The sequence below is a fragment of the Stegostoma tigrinum genome, chromosome 14 (genome assembly GCF_030684315.1).
Source record: "Stegostoma tigrinum isolate sSteTig4 chromosome 14, sSteTig4.hap1, whole genome shotgun sequence".
NCBI classification, from domain to species: domain Eukaryota; kingdom Metazoa; phylum Chordata; class Chondrichthyes; order Orectolobiformes; family Stegostomatidae; genus Stegostoma; species Stegostoma tigrinum.
Window position 1 is genome coordinate 35,754,186 of NC_081367.1, and position 18,035 is coordinate 35,772,220.

The 18,035-nt window shown below is 37.3% G+C and overlaps 1 protein-coding gene across 3 annotated transcripts in view; it reads left to right on the plus strand.

Annotated features, from left to right (window-relative positions):
- The window catches only part of LOC125457683 (inactive N-acetylated-alpha-linked acidic dipeptidase-like protein 2), an 823,004-nt gene that overhangs the window by 781,055 nt on the left and 23,914 nt on the right, over nucleotides 1-18,035 (plus strand). For all 3 annotated transcript variants that reach the window (XM_059651091.1, XM_048542236.2, XM_048542239.2), the window contains 2 exons: nucleotides 8,339-8,432; nucleotides 8,831-9,029. In XM_059651091.1, the coding sequence (XP_059507074.1) occupies nucleotides 8,339-8,432; nucleotides 8,831-9,029 (293 nt within the window). The remainder of the gene's footprint in view (nucleotides 1-8,338; nucleotides 8,433-8,830; nucleotides 9,030-18,035) is intronic.

Here is an 18,035-nt window from a genome sequence, read left to right on the forward strand (position 1 = left end):
AAATAGAAGGCAAACAAAACGAGCTCATAGAAGTGAGTAGAGTTATACAACAAACCCACAGTATGAGTGAGATATATGTTAAACTTATGGTTTAATTTATTTTCCAATTTTGATGGACACTTGCGCAACATTTTAACAAAGTTGCATTTAAATTACCCGATTTTTACAATACATGCATTGTTTATAAAAATTGCCAAATGCATATTTTACCTTTCTTCCTTTTAATGTTTTCTGACTAGATTAGTTGATCAGTTTTGGCATATTGAACAATGATGAAAAATAATGACTGAATCTAAACTTTCACAGCTTTTTTCTGTATTTGCAGTATAAAATGGGAGTGTAATAAAACTCTTTAACTAGTTTTTACGTAAGACTACCAACTGAAACCTTGGCAAGTTACAGTCATTTAGCTGTTAAGAGCATTATTCAAATAAACAACAGATGATTGTACATTTTTGATTAGTTTTTGTCAGACCAAATACTTCCCTTAGACGCTGAGAAAGGGAAAATTAGCTGATACAACATTGTTTCCTGTATCAAAGTTTAGTGCAGCAGAAGTATACCTTTATGGGTGAACAATCTACATTTCAACACTATAAAGCATATACGTATTGTTGCACAAGGAGAAATCTTGTCTGGCAATGGGCATTTCCTCAGTTCAGCTTTAGTATAAATGGGATTTCCATTGAACATCTGCTGATGCTGCAGTAGCAGTAGAAGAGAAACCCCAAGGAAATTATCAGTGAATCTCTCCTAAATGCATTAGACAGATTCCCTGATTTGAACAAGGACGAATTGATAAAGTTTCTTCAAAAGAAGACCAAGATTTTGCAGCTACATCTTTCAAATTCAAAACATCTGCCAATCAAATGTGTTTGAATGAAAGGACAAGGTGATCGCATATGAATTGAATGGTTTTCATCCATCCTTTAGCTATTGGAAACAAACCAAACAAGTAAAATGTGTATCTTGCACTTGTCAGAAGTTAAATTTATCCAGAGCGTGGAATTTAATGGAGTTCACTGGATTGGATGAAATGGTGGCCAGGCTGGGAGAATTAGGCAGGTGGCAGCATGTTCAATGACTGGCAGTGGAAGAAACAGTCAGAATTTAACGAGTAGCAGAAGGGCTTTTTCGGCAAAACTACCTGCTAGCAGCAGGTGACCATTTGGACCTGTGAAGGAGCTACTTGAGATCAATTATTTTTAACTCTACTGGATTGACTGGTGGCTCGGGGATTTGTGGCTGGACTCACATGAGCCATCTTTACCAGCAAACTTCCCCCCATGACTTCATCCAGTCCCATTGATTGGAGTGAAAGTGTTTTTGGCTTCCTGTCAAAAAGTGATGTAAAGTTCCCACTGGTTTCCAAACCGACGTGCAGGTCTCCTATCACCGCAACTATATTCCAGCAACAATTTTGGTGCACAGTGCCATTTTTTTAGCCAGTTACTGACTTTGCTGTCAGGAGAATTGAGAAGGCCAATAGCAAACCAAATCCTGAACAAAAATGTTTCTTTTCTGTCACAGCAATGAATGGGCCAATTGATCAGACTAGTTTTATACTTCCATTCCCTGCATCGCATCTCTCCCTTATGCTACTTTTACTGCTTGTCAAAATTTTTGTGAGTAATGCATGAATTGGAAACTCATTAAGAAAAATAATGAAAACGTATATTCAATCTATTAGTTGGTTTTAACCACAACATGGCTCATTAGCTATTCATCTTTCATTAATAATTGAATGCCTCCAATTCATCATACCATCATCTAGTGTTATGTTTTGTAACTGTAGTTATGCAGCCCTTGCTATGTATCATGCCATTAAGAAACACGGAACCAAAATCTTGTTTCAAAGTTAGCGTTTTTTAGGTCGCCGTTCAGATATTATTCTTTCCAAATTGAAATACTTGAAAGCCCTCTGAGCCAGAAATTTATCGAGTTTCTCTTTGCATGATTTGTATTCATCAGTTACCACAGAACAATTAGCAGCACAGCTTGATGGAGCTTGTGAAAAAAAAATTGTCTGAAATTCCTAAGGATGTTATGATTTTCAAGTTTCCAGTTATACGTGTAAGAATAGTGCTTGTAATGTGGATTGAGGGCTATTAGCAGAGTCACAACTCCTTAATTTGTGTAAATTAAGTAGGTACTGACTTGAAAGACATGGTGAATTAACTGATTAGAACAGTGATAAATAAATAAACCCTTCGTACCTAGATAATTTCAGTTTAGAAATTGTAATTAATGAACAGTTTGATTAGAAACCGGAGTCTACCTTTTCTAACCATCTGACTCTATTTCTAATTGTGGCTGTTGAGCAGCCAGCCAAAACATATCCACAAGCAAGCTGGCCAAGGACAGTTTCAGGACAGATCCTGCTCCTTCATTATAAATTAACCATCTCTGAACTCAAATAGAAATGTTATCGGGAGATGCTGGGCCTTCTCAGTCCATCTACTACAATGTCATAACTGTTAATAGCAACCATTTATATCCATGTTTGGGAAGATAGGGCAAGACCTCGCTGGATCTCACAACAGGAATACCTCCAAAAAATATTTATGGTTCAGCTCATTAAGTATAAAACAAGGAAGTTGTGGTGATTTTTTATAAAACATAGGCTCAGCCTTAACTGGAGTTTTGCATTTAATTCTGACACCACACTTCAAGAAGGATATGAAGTCATTTGAGAGTTTGCAGAAAAAAACTAACACGAATGGTCCGTGTTCTCTTTAGAAAAGCGAAGATTGAGAAGGGATTTGATTGAAATGCTCAAAGTCAAGAGGTGTTGAAGGCAGTGTAAACATAGAGAAATTCTCCCCATATGGAGGGCATTGAAAAGGGCAGCACATTGCTTTCTGCTTAATAGTAAAAAAAGGGAGACATGAAAAATATTTCCCTTTCGTTCTTTCTCACACTCTCTTGCTTTTACTTGCTTAAAATAATTCTAAATTTTCCTGCAAACCCAAAAGGTAACTGTCTGTCCCTTATCAAATGCTGACTGAACCACTGAGCATTGCTGCATTTTCTGCTTTTATTCAGGTGTCCAGTATTCTGCTGTGTTTTTAAGAGATGAAGAAAATGATTTTCTACATGGTGTATCATGAGGATTTGTAATGCTGTCTGTGAGGGTTTGGTGGAGGCAAATTCAATTGTAACTTTTGAAAGAGATTTATATAATGTGAAATTTAAAATGGAAGGAAATGTAATTAAATACAGATGAATGACAGCAAATGTTGAGTGTACCATCTCAGCAAGCGTACATAACCTTCAAAACGTCTACAAGGAATTTTTGTGAAGGAAGAAATGACATTGAATGGACATTTCAAGGGAAATGAAACTTAAGAAGCAAAGTAATTTCTTTTATTGCTTTATTCACTCTTCTGTCTATTTGGTTCCTGAAGAATTGCGTTTTCAGAATAAAAATCTCCTATGTAAACTTAATTTTAGATTGCCATGATGAATTATTCTATTAAAATTACTGGTGGATTTTATATGATTAGAAGCTTTTATTTCTTGTAACTCATTCAGGCTATGTTAGTTATATTACTTCATTGAGAATGATCTGAAAAGAATAGCTTTCAAGGGAACTACGGGGAAAGAACAGCTTTAATCAATATGTGCTTTGATATTATAAACATTTTAAAATGAATTTATGATTCTTTTATATCTGCCTCAAAAAACCCACCCTACTTTTTCCATATTACCCAGCAATTCTTATGAGGGAAGAAAAATCATGACTGGTTGAACTGAACACATTATACTGAAATAATTTGAATAATTTCAAAATATATGAGTCACTTATCAAGTTGAGACAGGGTTTTTTTTAATATTCACTCATGTGCCATAGCTTTCACTTGTAATGCCAACATTTGTTGTACACCTTGAATTCTCTTAAGAAGGCACCTTCTTAAACTATTGCACTACATGTGGCGAAGGGACTTGATATGCAGTTTCAAAGATTTGGCTCAGCAGTCATGAAGGTGCAAAGATATATTTCAAAGTTAGGATGCCATGTGACTTAGAGGGGCCTGCTATATTTGATCTTGTCAATAATAGCCTTGATAAGTTGCCATTTTACAAATGTTACATGTTGCTGCTGATGCCTTCTAGTTGTAGAGGGACCGAATGTTGAACGTGGTAGACAGGGTGCTGATCAAGCAGGATGCCTTGTCCTAGATAATGTCAAGCTCCCTGGATTTTGTGGAGTTGTTTTCATCTAGGCAAGAGAGTATTCCATTACACTCCTCACTTGTGCCTTGCAGGTGGTGGACAGTCTTTTGGGAGTCAGAATGTGAATTATTCTCCTCAGAATTCCAGGATTCTGACCTGCCCTATAGTATACAGTACTTACGTATGTGGTCTTGTTAAGTTACTGTTTGATTACAATTACCAGGGTATTGATGGTAGGATATTCAGCAATGATAGTTGCATTAAATATCAAGAGGAAACTGTTGGTTTCTCTTATTGGAGATGGTCATTTTCTGACATATATCTGTTATTTGTCACTTATCAACTCTAGCTTGAATATTACCTTGGTCTTGGTGCATACGAACACACAGACTGCTTCAGTATCTTAGAAGTTGCAAATAGTTGAAGATGCTGTGCAATCTTCAGTTGATAATCCTCACTCCTAACATTAAGGTGGAAACCTGTCATTGGTTCAATCAAAAATGGTTGAGCCTAAATTATTACCCGGAGGAACTCCAGCATCAAAGTTCTGGGGCTGAGAATATTGGCTTTCAACAGACTTTTCATTTCTGCTAGATATGATCCAAACAGGTGATTGAGTGCTCTTGTGGTGCAGTGATACAGTGCTGGCCTGTAAGCCACAAAGCCCAGGTTTCAGTTCTACCCGCTCCAGAGGTGTGTCATAACACCTCTTCACAAGTTGATTAGAAAATATATTCCAACCAGTGATTGACGCCTCTCATGGCACAGTGGTAGTATCCCTACCCCTGAACTATGAGGTTCCGGTTCAAAGTCCACCTGTTCTGGAGGTGCACACTAACACTTATGAACAAGTTGTTTTAAAAATACCTTCTACCCAGTGAAGAGTTTTCCCTTTATTTCCCAGGGCCTTCAATTTTTCCAGGGCTCCTTATTGTCCTGATATTATAAGTGGTCACTCCCGCCTTAGCACTTGAGTTGATTTATATTTTCCATGTTGGAAGAAGGCTGAAATGAGCCAAGGGCTGTGTAACCCTGGAACAATCCAAACTGAAAACCTTGTAGCCACAATAATTGTAGCACTTATACCTCATCCAGTTTAATTTCGGATGAGTGGTGAACATCAGAATTCTGATGGTAGGGAATTCAATGATAGCAAAACAATTGCATGTGGGGGTGAGATGTTTTTTATTGGAGATGGCCATTGCTTGGCAGTTATGTGATGCAGAAATGACTTGCCATTTATTAGAGTACATTAATATCCTGATTTTTGGCTAGTCAAAAGTTAATGGGAGAGCCATCTTTGAAAATGTAACTTTGACAATACAGACAAGTGCTCATTGAAAAAGTGATTCTCTGAAGGAGCATATAGTTTTAAAGAAAAAGGCACCACTTACATTCCAAAGCATGATCCTGTCAACATAATGAAACATGCAAAAAAGAAAAATATTGTTGATGCTGGAAATCTGAAATATAAATAGAAATTACTGAAAAATCTCAGCAGGTTTGGCAGCATTTGTGGAGACAGAAAGAGAGTTAATATTTTGAGTTGAATTTGACCCTTCATTGGAACATTTACTTTTCACCTATACTCAAGTTCACAAACTGTTTATTGATTTTAGTTCCGCTTTGCTATGATTCATTCCTTGGCAATGAGCATGCAGAATGGAGATCTACATTTGCTCATTTATTTTAAAAGTATATTTTAAGCATAAGCTAAGAATTATGGCATCTGATCTAGCACTCTATGTAAAAAGGTTTTTCTGACTTGATTGTTTTGAGAAGATCAAAACCACAAGCAATAATGTAATGAGAACTTACGTTAATAATAGCATGATGAAACTCTGATATCAACAGTCACACACTATTGATATTTAAATAGTTATTCCATCTTCTCTAGAGAGCTGTGATACAAAGATCAATATTTTGTATAATAAAATGTAAATAAGCGCTTGTAGAAATTCCTGAGTCAGACAGTAGTCACTCTTACAAAAAGCAGAGACAGATGTAGCAGACTTAAAGTAAGGGTGGTATAATCTAAGTGTGCAGTTTTTACCATGCATGACTGAAACCTGATGCCCAAGCCACATGGTTAGCACAATCCATGAGGGGAGGCCCATATAGGATTGTATCCATGGAGGTAGATCAATCCCTGGTGACAGCCTAATTTACAATCCTCAGTGCTGTTGAAATATTTGCTGTGTGCTGCTATACTGAATAAAGAGTGCCATCAACAGATTTCCATGATTTTGATTTAAATTTTGTTACAGTGGTTTTGCCACAGTTCCAACAGCACTTGCAGTTTTTTTTTCATTTGGCTATAATAACAATCTCAAACGTAGAGAAGCTTGTATAGCGTGTGACAGTACTGGTTCAGCAACTTCTTTGACGGCTTACTAAAGTAATAGCTTGATGAAGGAAGTAACAGGTCAAATTTTCCATATATTCATTCTTCACCATTTCTGACGTTTGTTTTTAAGATATCTATTATTTTAATCCAAATGCCAAATACATTTGGGCCTGCAGCTGTTAGGTTGTTGAGGGCTTATTCTGCTCTGCCTACAAATTAATTTGCATTTCACAATGAGGTTTTTTTTGAAAGTTTACTGCTTTTCATACAGAGCAAAATAAAATACCTGATGAAATTTAGGAGAAAAATATATCCTTTTTATGGGATGAAATTCTAACATAATTCCTTTATGACAATACACTTAGTTGCCTTGCAGTCATATTTATTATAAAGTTGTGAGCTTCTTCGCGACTTATTAGAACACTGTCACCTTAGCTTTCTGATGCAATGCATTTTACTATTCATATTAATTCTTTAAATTTGATGGACCCAGTACAGTTAGTGAATATTTAACTTTTAAAATGACTGTCCAAGCACATTCAAGCATTTATTATCCGAAAATCTCAGTTTTGTTACTTGCTTCAGAATTTTTTCAATGCTAGTCCAACAATGTGCATTTGTAAAGTGGTATTATTTTTATTGAACATATCATTAAGTTTTGAGTTTGTTCCATAGCTATGATAAATAAATTAAGTAACTTTTAAAGAGCAAATGACACCATTTTAAATGCCATTAATTGAAATTGGCAACCTTTTCATTCACTTTGCCCGTATGAATTAAAACATATAAAACTGCAAATGCGGTGGCATTGTGGTCAGTGAAGCGTTTCACCGTTCTGTTAGTGTTCCTTCAGTTTGTACATGCAATGGCAGTAACTGATTGTGACAATATTGGCCTATTTAAAGTTGTAGAGTGTACCTGTGGGAAGCCACTTGCACTTTTAATTCATATTAAAGAAACAACAACTTGAATGGAATATGGAGAATGTTTCATAATTCATTGATATATCAACTTGGTTTTGTATTGGAAGGCATGGCAAAGTGATTTTGAGCTTACTCCAAATTAAAACAAACCTCCATGAAACAGGCAAAATGGTAAACCAGAGGGTAGTGGCTCTTCGGAATTTGTGGCCTAGACGTTGAGTATGTTCAAGGTTGGCATCAATAGAATTCTACATCGGGGAAGTAATGGTGCTGAAGTAGAAGATAAGCCATGATCTCAATCAATTGTGAATCGATCTCATAGCGCTAAATCTATTCCTTCTCCTGTTTCTGACGTTTTTACATTGTGAGTGTGATAGGGTTAGGGTTTAATATCCACCTTAAATCCTCTGCATGTGCCCCTCCTCATCGTGATGTCACTCTGAAATCCTGCCAGTGTTTCTGGTTCCTGCAGTTTTCTCACAGTCTTTGATTCCCAGTCTACTTCTGCTCCATTCTGGTTTCTCTGTCAGAGGCTCAGGTTTCTGGTCTCCTTCTGAAACTACGCTGTGTTCCTTTATAACACCTGTCAATTCCGGATCACTGGCTCTTTTATCACAGTTTTCAATTCCTGGTCTGACCCTGTTATTTTATCACAGCCTCTTGTTTTCAGTCTATTCCTGCTGCTTTTCCTTTGACCTCCGGTCTTGTAGCTCAATTTTTTGAAGAAGAAAAATCAGACTCACTTTTCTGTCTCTGTTCATTATGGCAGTGATAATGTAGAGTTAAGTATGGCTCTCTTTAAAATATTTATATTTTACCATTACTGTGCATAATAAAATAATTTGCCTGCAGAACTTTTCCTGGACTATACCTGTTGATTTGTTCATTGCAGTTGACCGCTGAAATGATTCTGCGTATAGCAAATGAGCCAGTTCTCCCTTTCAGTGTCCTGGATGTAGCCCTGGAGATTCAAGAGAAACTCAAAGGTTGTGTTTCTTTCTAAATTTATTTCCTCTTGACAGTGCAGTTACATAATTGTTCATTTAAATTTTGAGTATGAAAACATTGCTGTATATCATTTTCATTCTTTATTGCCCTAAGTTACTGATGATCAATGTTTTCATTCCCTGCAATCTACAGTGTATCATGGTGGAATTAATTGACGTGAACAATTATTTTCTAAATAGTTTCTTGCATGCTATGTAGTTGCGCTGTGTGGATATTCTTGAGTTTGACATTTCCTGTAAATCATTCCACAATGAGCAAAACTTGCTTGTCAGCATTAAAATGTTACGAGGAAAGTACTCATTTCATTCTTTGTACTGTGGTTGTATAGATTATGACTGTTGATACAAGTGTCAATTATATATTTTGTTTTTCAAAGATGACAACATTGCTTCAGAGCAAATGTTGGGATTGGCCAGCATGTTGAGAGAAACCGCACAACTTTTTCAGTCAGATGAAATGCGTCCAGCTAATGATCCAGAGGAAAGAGATCCTGCCCATCTGAGAATGCTAAATGATGTACTGCAGAATCTAGAGAAAAACTTTCTGATCCATCATGCTCCACCAGGCTACTATAGGTATGGAAAAATGCTTACATATCTGCCTCAGAACAATTCAGTGTAATTATCATAGAGTTTCCATTTTCTAAATGGAATATGATCAAGTACAGTTGCTTTTTTGATGGAAGATGATGTAGATGCAGAAAATCCAGTGTGTTTTGCATTTGTAACACAAGCAAAGTGGGAATATCTTTAATGTTTGACATGGATAATTCCTCTGCCTTGTCCTACTGGTAGCATAGTAATTGCCTTGGGGTTCAACATGGAAACATAAAATCTTATAGTGCAGACAGGCTGTTCAGACATTTGGGCTTAGCCTGCTAGTTATTTCAATTAATCTCACTCCTATACCCTTTCCTAAAAGTGTTGTAATATATTTCACCATATCAAATATTTGCCCAGCTTTCCTTTGAATATTAGTACTTTGTCTGCTTCTCACACTTTTTCGGGCAGTGCATTTTAGAGCTCAAAAACTCAATGTAAAACCTGAATTCCTGTTGAATTCTCTCAATGTTTTACCAATGATCTTCAATCTGAGACCTTTTGTTACCAACTCTTCTGCCAATGGATGCTTGCTTCTCATTTACTATATCAAACCCGTTAGTGATTTTTTTTAATACACAGATTTTGTTGTCACCTTCTTTGTAGCTTTTATGTTTTTCTTTTATCCTAAGAAAATGTATCAACTTTGGCAGATAAAATACCGTACACCATTTCCTCTTTGAACACTTCTTGTCCAGTTCTTGTTTGGCTTGCTAATTTTTGATTATAGTCCCTCGGGCCAGATCCCTTTTCAACTGAAGTTATTCTTTTTACAGCTGAGAATTTTTATACTCAATTGTGTTTTATCCATGTCCATAACTATGCTCCACCTTATATTCCCGAAGTTCCCAAATGCTTTCCTACTAAAACATGCTCCACTTGCTCTACTTCATTTCACAGAATTAGATATAGTCCTACCTCATTCCTATTTGAGTTAGAAATGCACTGATGACCAAAAATTCTTTTACTGTGTTACTATCCCAGTCTCTATTATTGAAAATGCCCAGTTATCAGTATTCTAGTTTTTGCATTCTTTTATAATTTGCCCCATATTTGTTTTTAAACCTGCCCAGTAACCTAATAGCTCCTTAACTGTTCCTAACACATCTAATTCTTCTATATATCCTCACGTGCATCAAATCTTTCCAGTGATGTACTAGTTTTTTGCCCAGGACTGCCGTGGCCCCTTCCCATTGTTACCTTCTCTATCTGGAAACTGGTTTGAGTGATATATAATCATGACACCAACTCATGGATTTCTTGGAGCTTCATGAGCATGCAACTATGATGTACTTTGCGTACTGTGCGAAAGAACTTGATTCAGTGTTAAAGCTGTAGTTAGGCTATTGAGCACCGTTCACTTTACAATATTATTCTGTGAGTCGAGACTTCTGAGCATAGATAAACATCTTTTTAGTTCATCACCACCTTCTCAAGGGCAACTTGGAGTGGGCCATGAATGATTTAAAAATACTGTCATGATACTAGGCTTTATTAAATAATGAGGATTTGGAACTTGTTGGTAATAATAGCGATCTGAGTGTTCTTGTACACTGATATCTGGGTAATATAAGAAGGTAGAACTGAGCTAAAAAGTCAGTTATAATCTTCATGAATGGCAAAATAGATTGAAGGGACAAATTGTTTATTCCGAATACTATTTCTCAAGTTTTTTTTTCCTTTTATCTGTGAGTCAGACAGTCACACGCTCATGTTTTCCAGGATATCAGCCTAATAAACTGATATCATAGCACACTAGTGCAGTTCTAAAGTTAAACTAAGGTGCTGCCTTCCTGCTTTAGTGGCTCAGATGGACATTATAGATCCAAAGATAGTACTAATGAAGAACAGCGATGTTGTTGAATCGTGAATAATATTTCTATCCTTCAATTATCACCTTCAGAAAGAGATTAAATTGTCTTTGATCTCACTGCCATTTGTGGTTCTTGTTACGTGTCAAATCATTGGCGTGTATAGTACATAACAGCAATGACAACACTACAAAAACAGTCACTATACATGACACGACTTTAGAATGTCCATAAAGACATGAAAAGCATTACATATATAGAGTTCATTTTTTTCCAAAGTATGCCATTTAATTAAAGTTTTGGGAATAATAGAAATTATATTAAAAAGCAATAAACTGTTATGCTGCTCCATGAAATGTGGAATAAAGCTATAATTACAGCTTCTGTTTAGTGGGACTTCAAACTCTGCAAAACAAGGTAACATTTTCGATAAATCAATGCTTTCTTTTTTGATGAATAGCCCTACTCTCTGAGAAATTGATTTTTCATGCATTTTATAAATTTATTATCATATTTAAAAACAAAAAAAGTATTGTAAGTCAGAAAAAATAGGCTTGTGAATCAATCTTGATGTTTTGTGAAAGATACCCACACAAAAACTTTTCAAATGTATTTAGTCCCAGTCACAGAGGTGCGATCACTAGTGGGGCAAAAAAGAAAAGCTTTAGGACATTTTTCTTCACAGCACCGCAGTGAATATTGATTTGGTTAAACCAGGTCTGTCAGCTGAAGCATTATAAATAAGGCAATTCTTCATCTGTAAACAGGGAGGCTTAGGTGTAATTTGCAGCCAGCGACCTTCAGACAACAAAGCAAGTTTAGATCATTAGGGGTACATCCATAATTTAAATTCAGTCTTTAATTTGGATCAAAGTATTCTCTTCCTTTAGGTTTTCCCATTTGCAGGGGTTGGGAGCTCACCAATTAGAAATACAAGCCAATGACCTTGGTTCATTTGGAAAAAAATCATCAGTGTTCCAGGAAAGAATTTACATAATTCAAATTCTATTACAAATGTGGCAAGCAACACAATGCTCCAATTAACAATTGTAGGTCTTAGTAATGTAATAGCATAGATTTCAAATTCATTTGTAGGTTCTTGGTGAGACACTGGTAATTTATTTAGAACAGTCGTGCAATAACGATGGATTAATCAAATCTGCTTAAATGCACTGCAGTTATTGTGTGAATAGGAAAAGAACTTTGTGACCATATTTTTGTCTTAAATTTACAGTTCACGGTATTTTTTTCTGACATCAGTGGAATCTATCATTTCAAATTCTGCGTCTACAATCGTTATTCAATCACTCAATTAAGTGAAGACTGCACTAGAAATTTACCTTTTATTGCCAATGTCTTATATAACAGTCTGTCACAGGGACCCATATGTGCATTTGATTCTGTGAGCTCCACTGAGCCTCAAATGTATTTCTCTTGTCTTCCAGAAGATGGATTAATGAGAGCTGTATTTAGTTGAGGTTATCTGTAAGTTAACAAATAGGAGTTTTTGGATTTAACAACATAATTTTTATTGAAATTCTGCATTTCTTTCACTCCTCATGTCAAAACTAAATCATGTAAACGTGGCCTTGAATTTAGGCCTGGCTTTATTGTACAAGTTATTATTTGTGGAACTAGCTAGCACTAATTTCAGAAAGAAAATTCTATGTAATACTGTTTCAAATACTTCATATCTCATGACAAACTGCGTTGTTCCCAAAGACCTCTACGTGGCTATTTCAGTGAAGTGAAGCCACACCAACATTGTAAGCTGAATTCTCTAACATGCAGCAATGAGCCCTGCTGGCTCAAGTTGATACGGTATGAGAAAAACACCCTTCTGTTTTTCTCTTTGCCTGGATCCAGCAAATGGACCTAGATAATTTTCCAGTAAGCCTATTTGTTGGTGATAATGAATCCCTTATTAGTCAAAATTAACAGAATTTAAACTAAGATGCTATTAATTTGAAATTGTTCAGAAATGAAATGTTATGAAGATCTTGACATTGAACATGCATTTTGCTTTAAAATGTGAAATAATGTAAGAAGTAAAGCATCTCACCTTTCTTGTCTCATGATTTTATAAATCTGGGTAGATTTAACAGTGCCTTGCCCTCAGAGAAGCCAGCAATAGTGGAAAAATGCCAATCCCAGAGCTGTTTGACACTCCCCATCACAAGAGAAGGATATAAACGCATGGAATCTGGTGAAAGTGATAGCAGTGATATCCTGGATGCGTTGATAGGTTGAGAATTTGGAGCTGCAAGACATGTTCCTGATTGTTCTTTTAATGGCCACTGCGATGGGATTGCCACTCAGTCCTTCAGTGTGCAAAACCAGCTCTAGAAAATGATACCATTCCTCACGAATGGCTCAGGACATCCTTAATCAGTGCCTGCACTTTGTATCGGAGAATTGAAGAAAATGACAGTGAAACCTGTAGTTACAGGATCTCAATATTCTCCTCATCCTCCTTGGGGGATCTTGACCTGCTGTTTCTTTCGTGGAAGCTGTGCAACAGTTACTGGAGGTTGCTGTTCTTTCTGAGCCTACTGACAAAATGACAATTGCCCTATCCTGTGGCATTGCCTTCGCATCTTATCCAAAGGCTCAGACTTGGGATTGTCCATGTCAGAGGCATGAGCAGATAATCTGTGAGGAGGTCAGAAAGATAACAGAATTTTATTAAAGGAATTCCCAAGCCATCACGATATTTACCATGACGCTTCATCCTGTGCTGTCACATGATGTGCCATGGAGGTGTCCGAAGAGAGAGTCCTCGCCTCACTTCCCTAAGAAACTCTGGAGTTATGCCACGTTACGAGGTTGTATGAGATAACAATGTGTGGAGCTGATGAACACAGCAGGCCAGGCAGCATTCAGAAAAATGAAGAAGGGCCCAGACCCAAAATGTCAGCTTTCCTGCTCCTCTGATGCTGCTTGGTCTGCTGTGTTCATCCAGCTCTACACCTTGTTATCTCAGATGCCAGCATCGACAGTTCCTAGTATCTCTGTGAAGTTGTATGTTGTACAACCAAAGCTTCCCAGCCCTAGCTGTGCATATATTTCTAACATGAAAAGTATGATGATGATTTTAAGTAAATTTCACCTTAGTTGTTCAGCTGACATAAAAAGGTGGCAGTTAGCATACACAATGTAGCCTGGGACCTTAATAATTATTGAACATTCTTAGACAATCCATGACCTGCCAATGAGGTGCAAATTGAAACTAGAAGGGTGACATTACTGAATCACTGGAAGCAGTGTTATTGCAACTGCCCTTATCAGGCCCTTAAACTTGAAACATTTTACTTGCCTCCAAAATCAAATTTTTCCATAACTTTGCCTATCTTGCTTACGGTGTCAGCCATTTTGTGTAGTTATTGCATAATTAGGTTTTGATCTCAGATGCAAGATGATCCCCCCACTGCCAACTTGCGTAAACTAAGTTTCATGGAGAGTGATGCCTATGAAACATGCAAGGATATTGTGTTCAAGACATTTTTGGATGATGGCCAAGACAAGCATTTAGCCAGCTGCAGCAGTCAGTCAACCACCTTGACTTGCATATCACAAACGTTTTGCCAACTAGTTTCTCAGGAAGGGAGAGGATAACTGGAAGTAGCATGTAAATAATAAAATGAAAATATGGTCATGTACATTTGATAGTGAGAACTTGCCATTTAAACCTTTTTGAAGCGAAAATCAGAAAACGTTTTCTTGATATCAAAATTCTGATTTCATTTCTCATTTTGCCATTTTTCTCAACTTTCCCATTATTGCCCATGCCTTGCCAAGAAAGAGAAAATTCTACCCAAATTATTGGTCGAGAGTAAGTGTAAATGGAGGAATAATGTACAGCTGTGTCTAAAGGTGGAAATGTGAAGATAAGATGCAGGTTGGTGCTTAGCAAAAAAAAGTACAAATGGTGATATTCGTTGAACTCCCCTGCGTCCAGAAAATAGTGAGATGCCTTAATGTTAGATGTGGTGCTTTTCTTCAAGCTTCTTTTGAATTTTATTGAAACATTGCAACAGCTGAGGACAGAAGGGTAAGTGTGCAAACGAGGTGGTGAAGTAAAACAAGAAGCAACTGGAAAGTCATGATCATGCTTTCTGACTGACTAACTGAGTGGATGTGTGCTGCAAAACAATAGCCTAGTCTGTGTTTGGTCTCCCTAACATACAAGAGACCATGTGGTGAACCGGAAGTACGGTATACTAAACTGGAAAATGTGCAAGTAAAGCTTGGCTTAGGAGGAAAGTTTGAGAAAGTGGGACCTTGGACAGGGAGGGCAGAAGAGGAGAGGGCAATGACACATTTACTGTGGTTGCATAGGAAGAAACTATGGGAAGAGGATTTTTAAATTTATTCATGGGACCTGGGCCTTGCCTGCTAGGCCAGCATTTATTGGCCATTCGTATTGTCCAGAAGGCAATTAAGAGCCACATATAGGCCAAATCAGGTAAGGATGCCAGTTGTTTTTCCTAAAGGATGTTAGTGAAGCAGAAGGGATTTTCTGACATCAGCAATGGATTCATGGTCATCATTAGACTCTTAATTCCGGATTATTTTACCGAATTAAAATTCCACCATTTGCCATGGCGGGACTCAAACCCAAGTCAGCAGGACATTATCTGGCTCTTTGGATTAACAGTCCAGCTAGTAACACCACTAGTTGAGGAGGGAACCAGAATCTTATGGAGGGAGTTGTCTCTTTGGAATACTGACAGGAAAGGCAATTTGTGCTTGGTCGTGGCAAGATGACAGAAAGGGTAGGAAACACTCCTTTAAATGTGGAGGCTGTTAAAGTGAAAAGTGAGAGGAAGTGAGTTCTATTAACGGGAATTCTATCATGGCCTAGGAGAAGGGAGAAGGGGTGAGAGCAGAATTATGGGAAAGCGGTCTGACACAGTTGAGGGCCCTGTTAGCTACAACTTGGAGCAGATCATATCTCTAGATGTTAACTTATTTATCCCTCCGCTGATGTTGCCAGATTTTGCATTAATTTTTAAAAAGAATGCATTCAGTAAGTCCCAAATCAATGGGAAATGTAAAATTAGAAAAAAAAAGTAAAAGTAACCTAACCGATTTCACTTTATGCTGTACCTTGACTCAAGTTAACAGAGTCGCTCTCTGATGAAGGGCCTAGGCCTGAAACGTCAGCTTTTGTGCTCCTGAGATGCTGCTTGGCCTGCTGTGTTCATCCAGCTTCACACTTTATTATCTTGGATTCTCCAGCATCTGCAGTTCCCATTATCAACTGATCTTTGTTCACCTTCATTGTCACACATCAGAAGTGGTTTCTGGAACAACACTGCAGATTATTTTAATTGTTTGCCAAGAATATAGAATATCTGTTCCTTGAATTTTAATCAAAAGTAGTGGGCCTATGTAAAATTCTTGCTGCCTTTTAGAGCATTTAGACTAATTCTCCTGGCTTGATGCTCAGTTTAAAGCCCTTAGTGTTCTACCAGCGTGCAGTCTGCTGTTTATATGGCAGCTCCTGCCACAACAGGTTTTTATATGCTGTTCAAAGCTTCGATGTTGTGGAAGATGTGGTCTTAATTACACCATAAGCAATGAGCACATAGTGCCTCCAGACTACTAAATTGAACACCACATGTGGTGATTGCCACATATTTGTTGGTTTTTTGTAATCTCATAAAATGCAGTTATCAAATGCTCCAAGCAAATAATGACAGCTCGTGGAAGAGGAGTTCAAATAGTAGTGTGAACTGGAGGCAATGCCTAAGCATTGACAGAATGATGCTTGTCATTCATTGACAGCTGCCAACGGACTTTCTACAGGTTTGTCAACAGAGATTTCTTTTAATCCAGCCTCCCTTCCAGCATGTCACCCTCTACAGGGAGAACCTGTGCCATCTGTGAATAGGGCAACAAACAGTGACACTTTAAACAATGACATTGATAAATTCTTACTCAGGTAGAGGATTGGATTTTCTTCATGATTTATAGAATTGTGAGTTAAGAATTTTCTTAACTTTGCAATCCCACCTTTATCCTGGTTGTGTTAGCACATAGGATTTTCATCTCTTGAAGGACTATGGCAGCATGCCCACGATGGACCAAGTCATTGCCAAGATGGCTGGTTTTAAAGGCCTGTCTTTGCTCACAGAAACATTGGCATACTTCTACAGATCAGTGTAAATGCCTCTTTCCTCCTTGCCCTCGGCATTACCGGAAACCCTTTTATCACCCTCATGTCCCTTAACCTCACCCTAACTCGCACAACCCGCAAACACTGTGTCTACTTCATAAACATAACTCACAAACTCTTTAGTAGCACTTGGAAGTCTTTGAAAAGTACAATACCTGTCAAAATAAAGAGACATAATTTGAATATAAACAGCAAAAAAAATGCTTAAAAGCCTTGTAAATCTGTCAAAAGTATACAAACATCATTTGAGTAGGCACATAAAATATTATGCTTTTCAGAAGGTTGTATTTCTTTTAAAACCAACAATCTTACCTTCCCTGAATAGCTGAATAATCAAACTCAGCAGTACCAAATCCCTTAGTAATTGTGAAATAGACAAAAGCTCATATCTTTGTCAGAACTTTCAAAGAAACTAACAGTTGACTTTGCAGTTTTGTTTCAAAAGAATTGGAAGAAAACAATCAAGAGAATGTAAACAATTAGCTCTTAAGCTCACATTTGGCTATCCTTTCAACGTTATACAGTATCGAATAACAACTGAACCAGTGGATATCCTAATACATCTGAACTTTATTTTTGAATTGATAACTTGTCAGAAGTAACAACTGGGCAACATTTGTTTCATCGTCACTTACGGTTATCAATTATAGCCTTATTTTGTTAAACATAGATAAAACTTGGGCCTCGGCATTTCACGATGAACAAGTAATACCCACTTTGTAGGTGTGGACCAAAGCAGAAAACCTCCCTAGAATCTTGCTTCACCAGTTCCTACCACCTGACACACAAGAGTCAAAGGCAGGGATACTTTGCAATCTTGTACCTCTAGTGAATGTAATGAGGTCAGCCAGGTGGACCTCAGAATATGAGTCCCCTGATTGGGGCTGTTATATCAGGGAGCCCTGGCTGACAGATATAAACAGGAGTGTTAGAGGTTATGTTCACTGTGAGAGCTGGCTCAGAGAGAGCTGGATCAGTGTCAAGATCGCT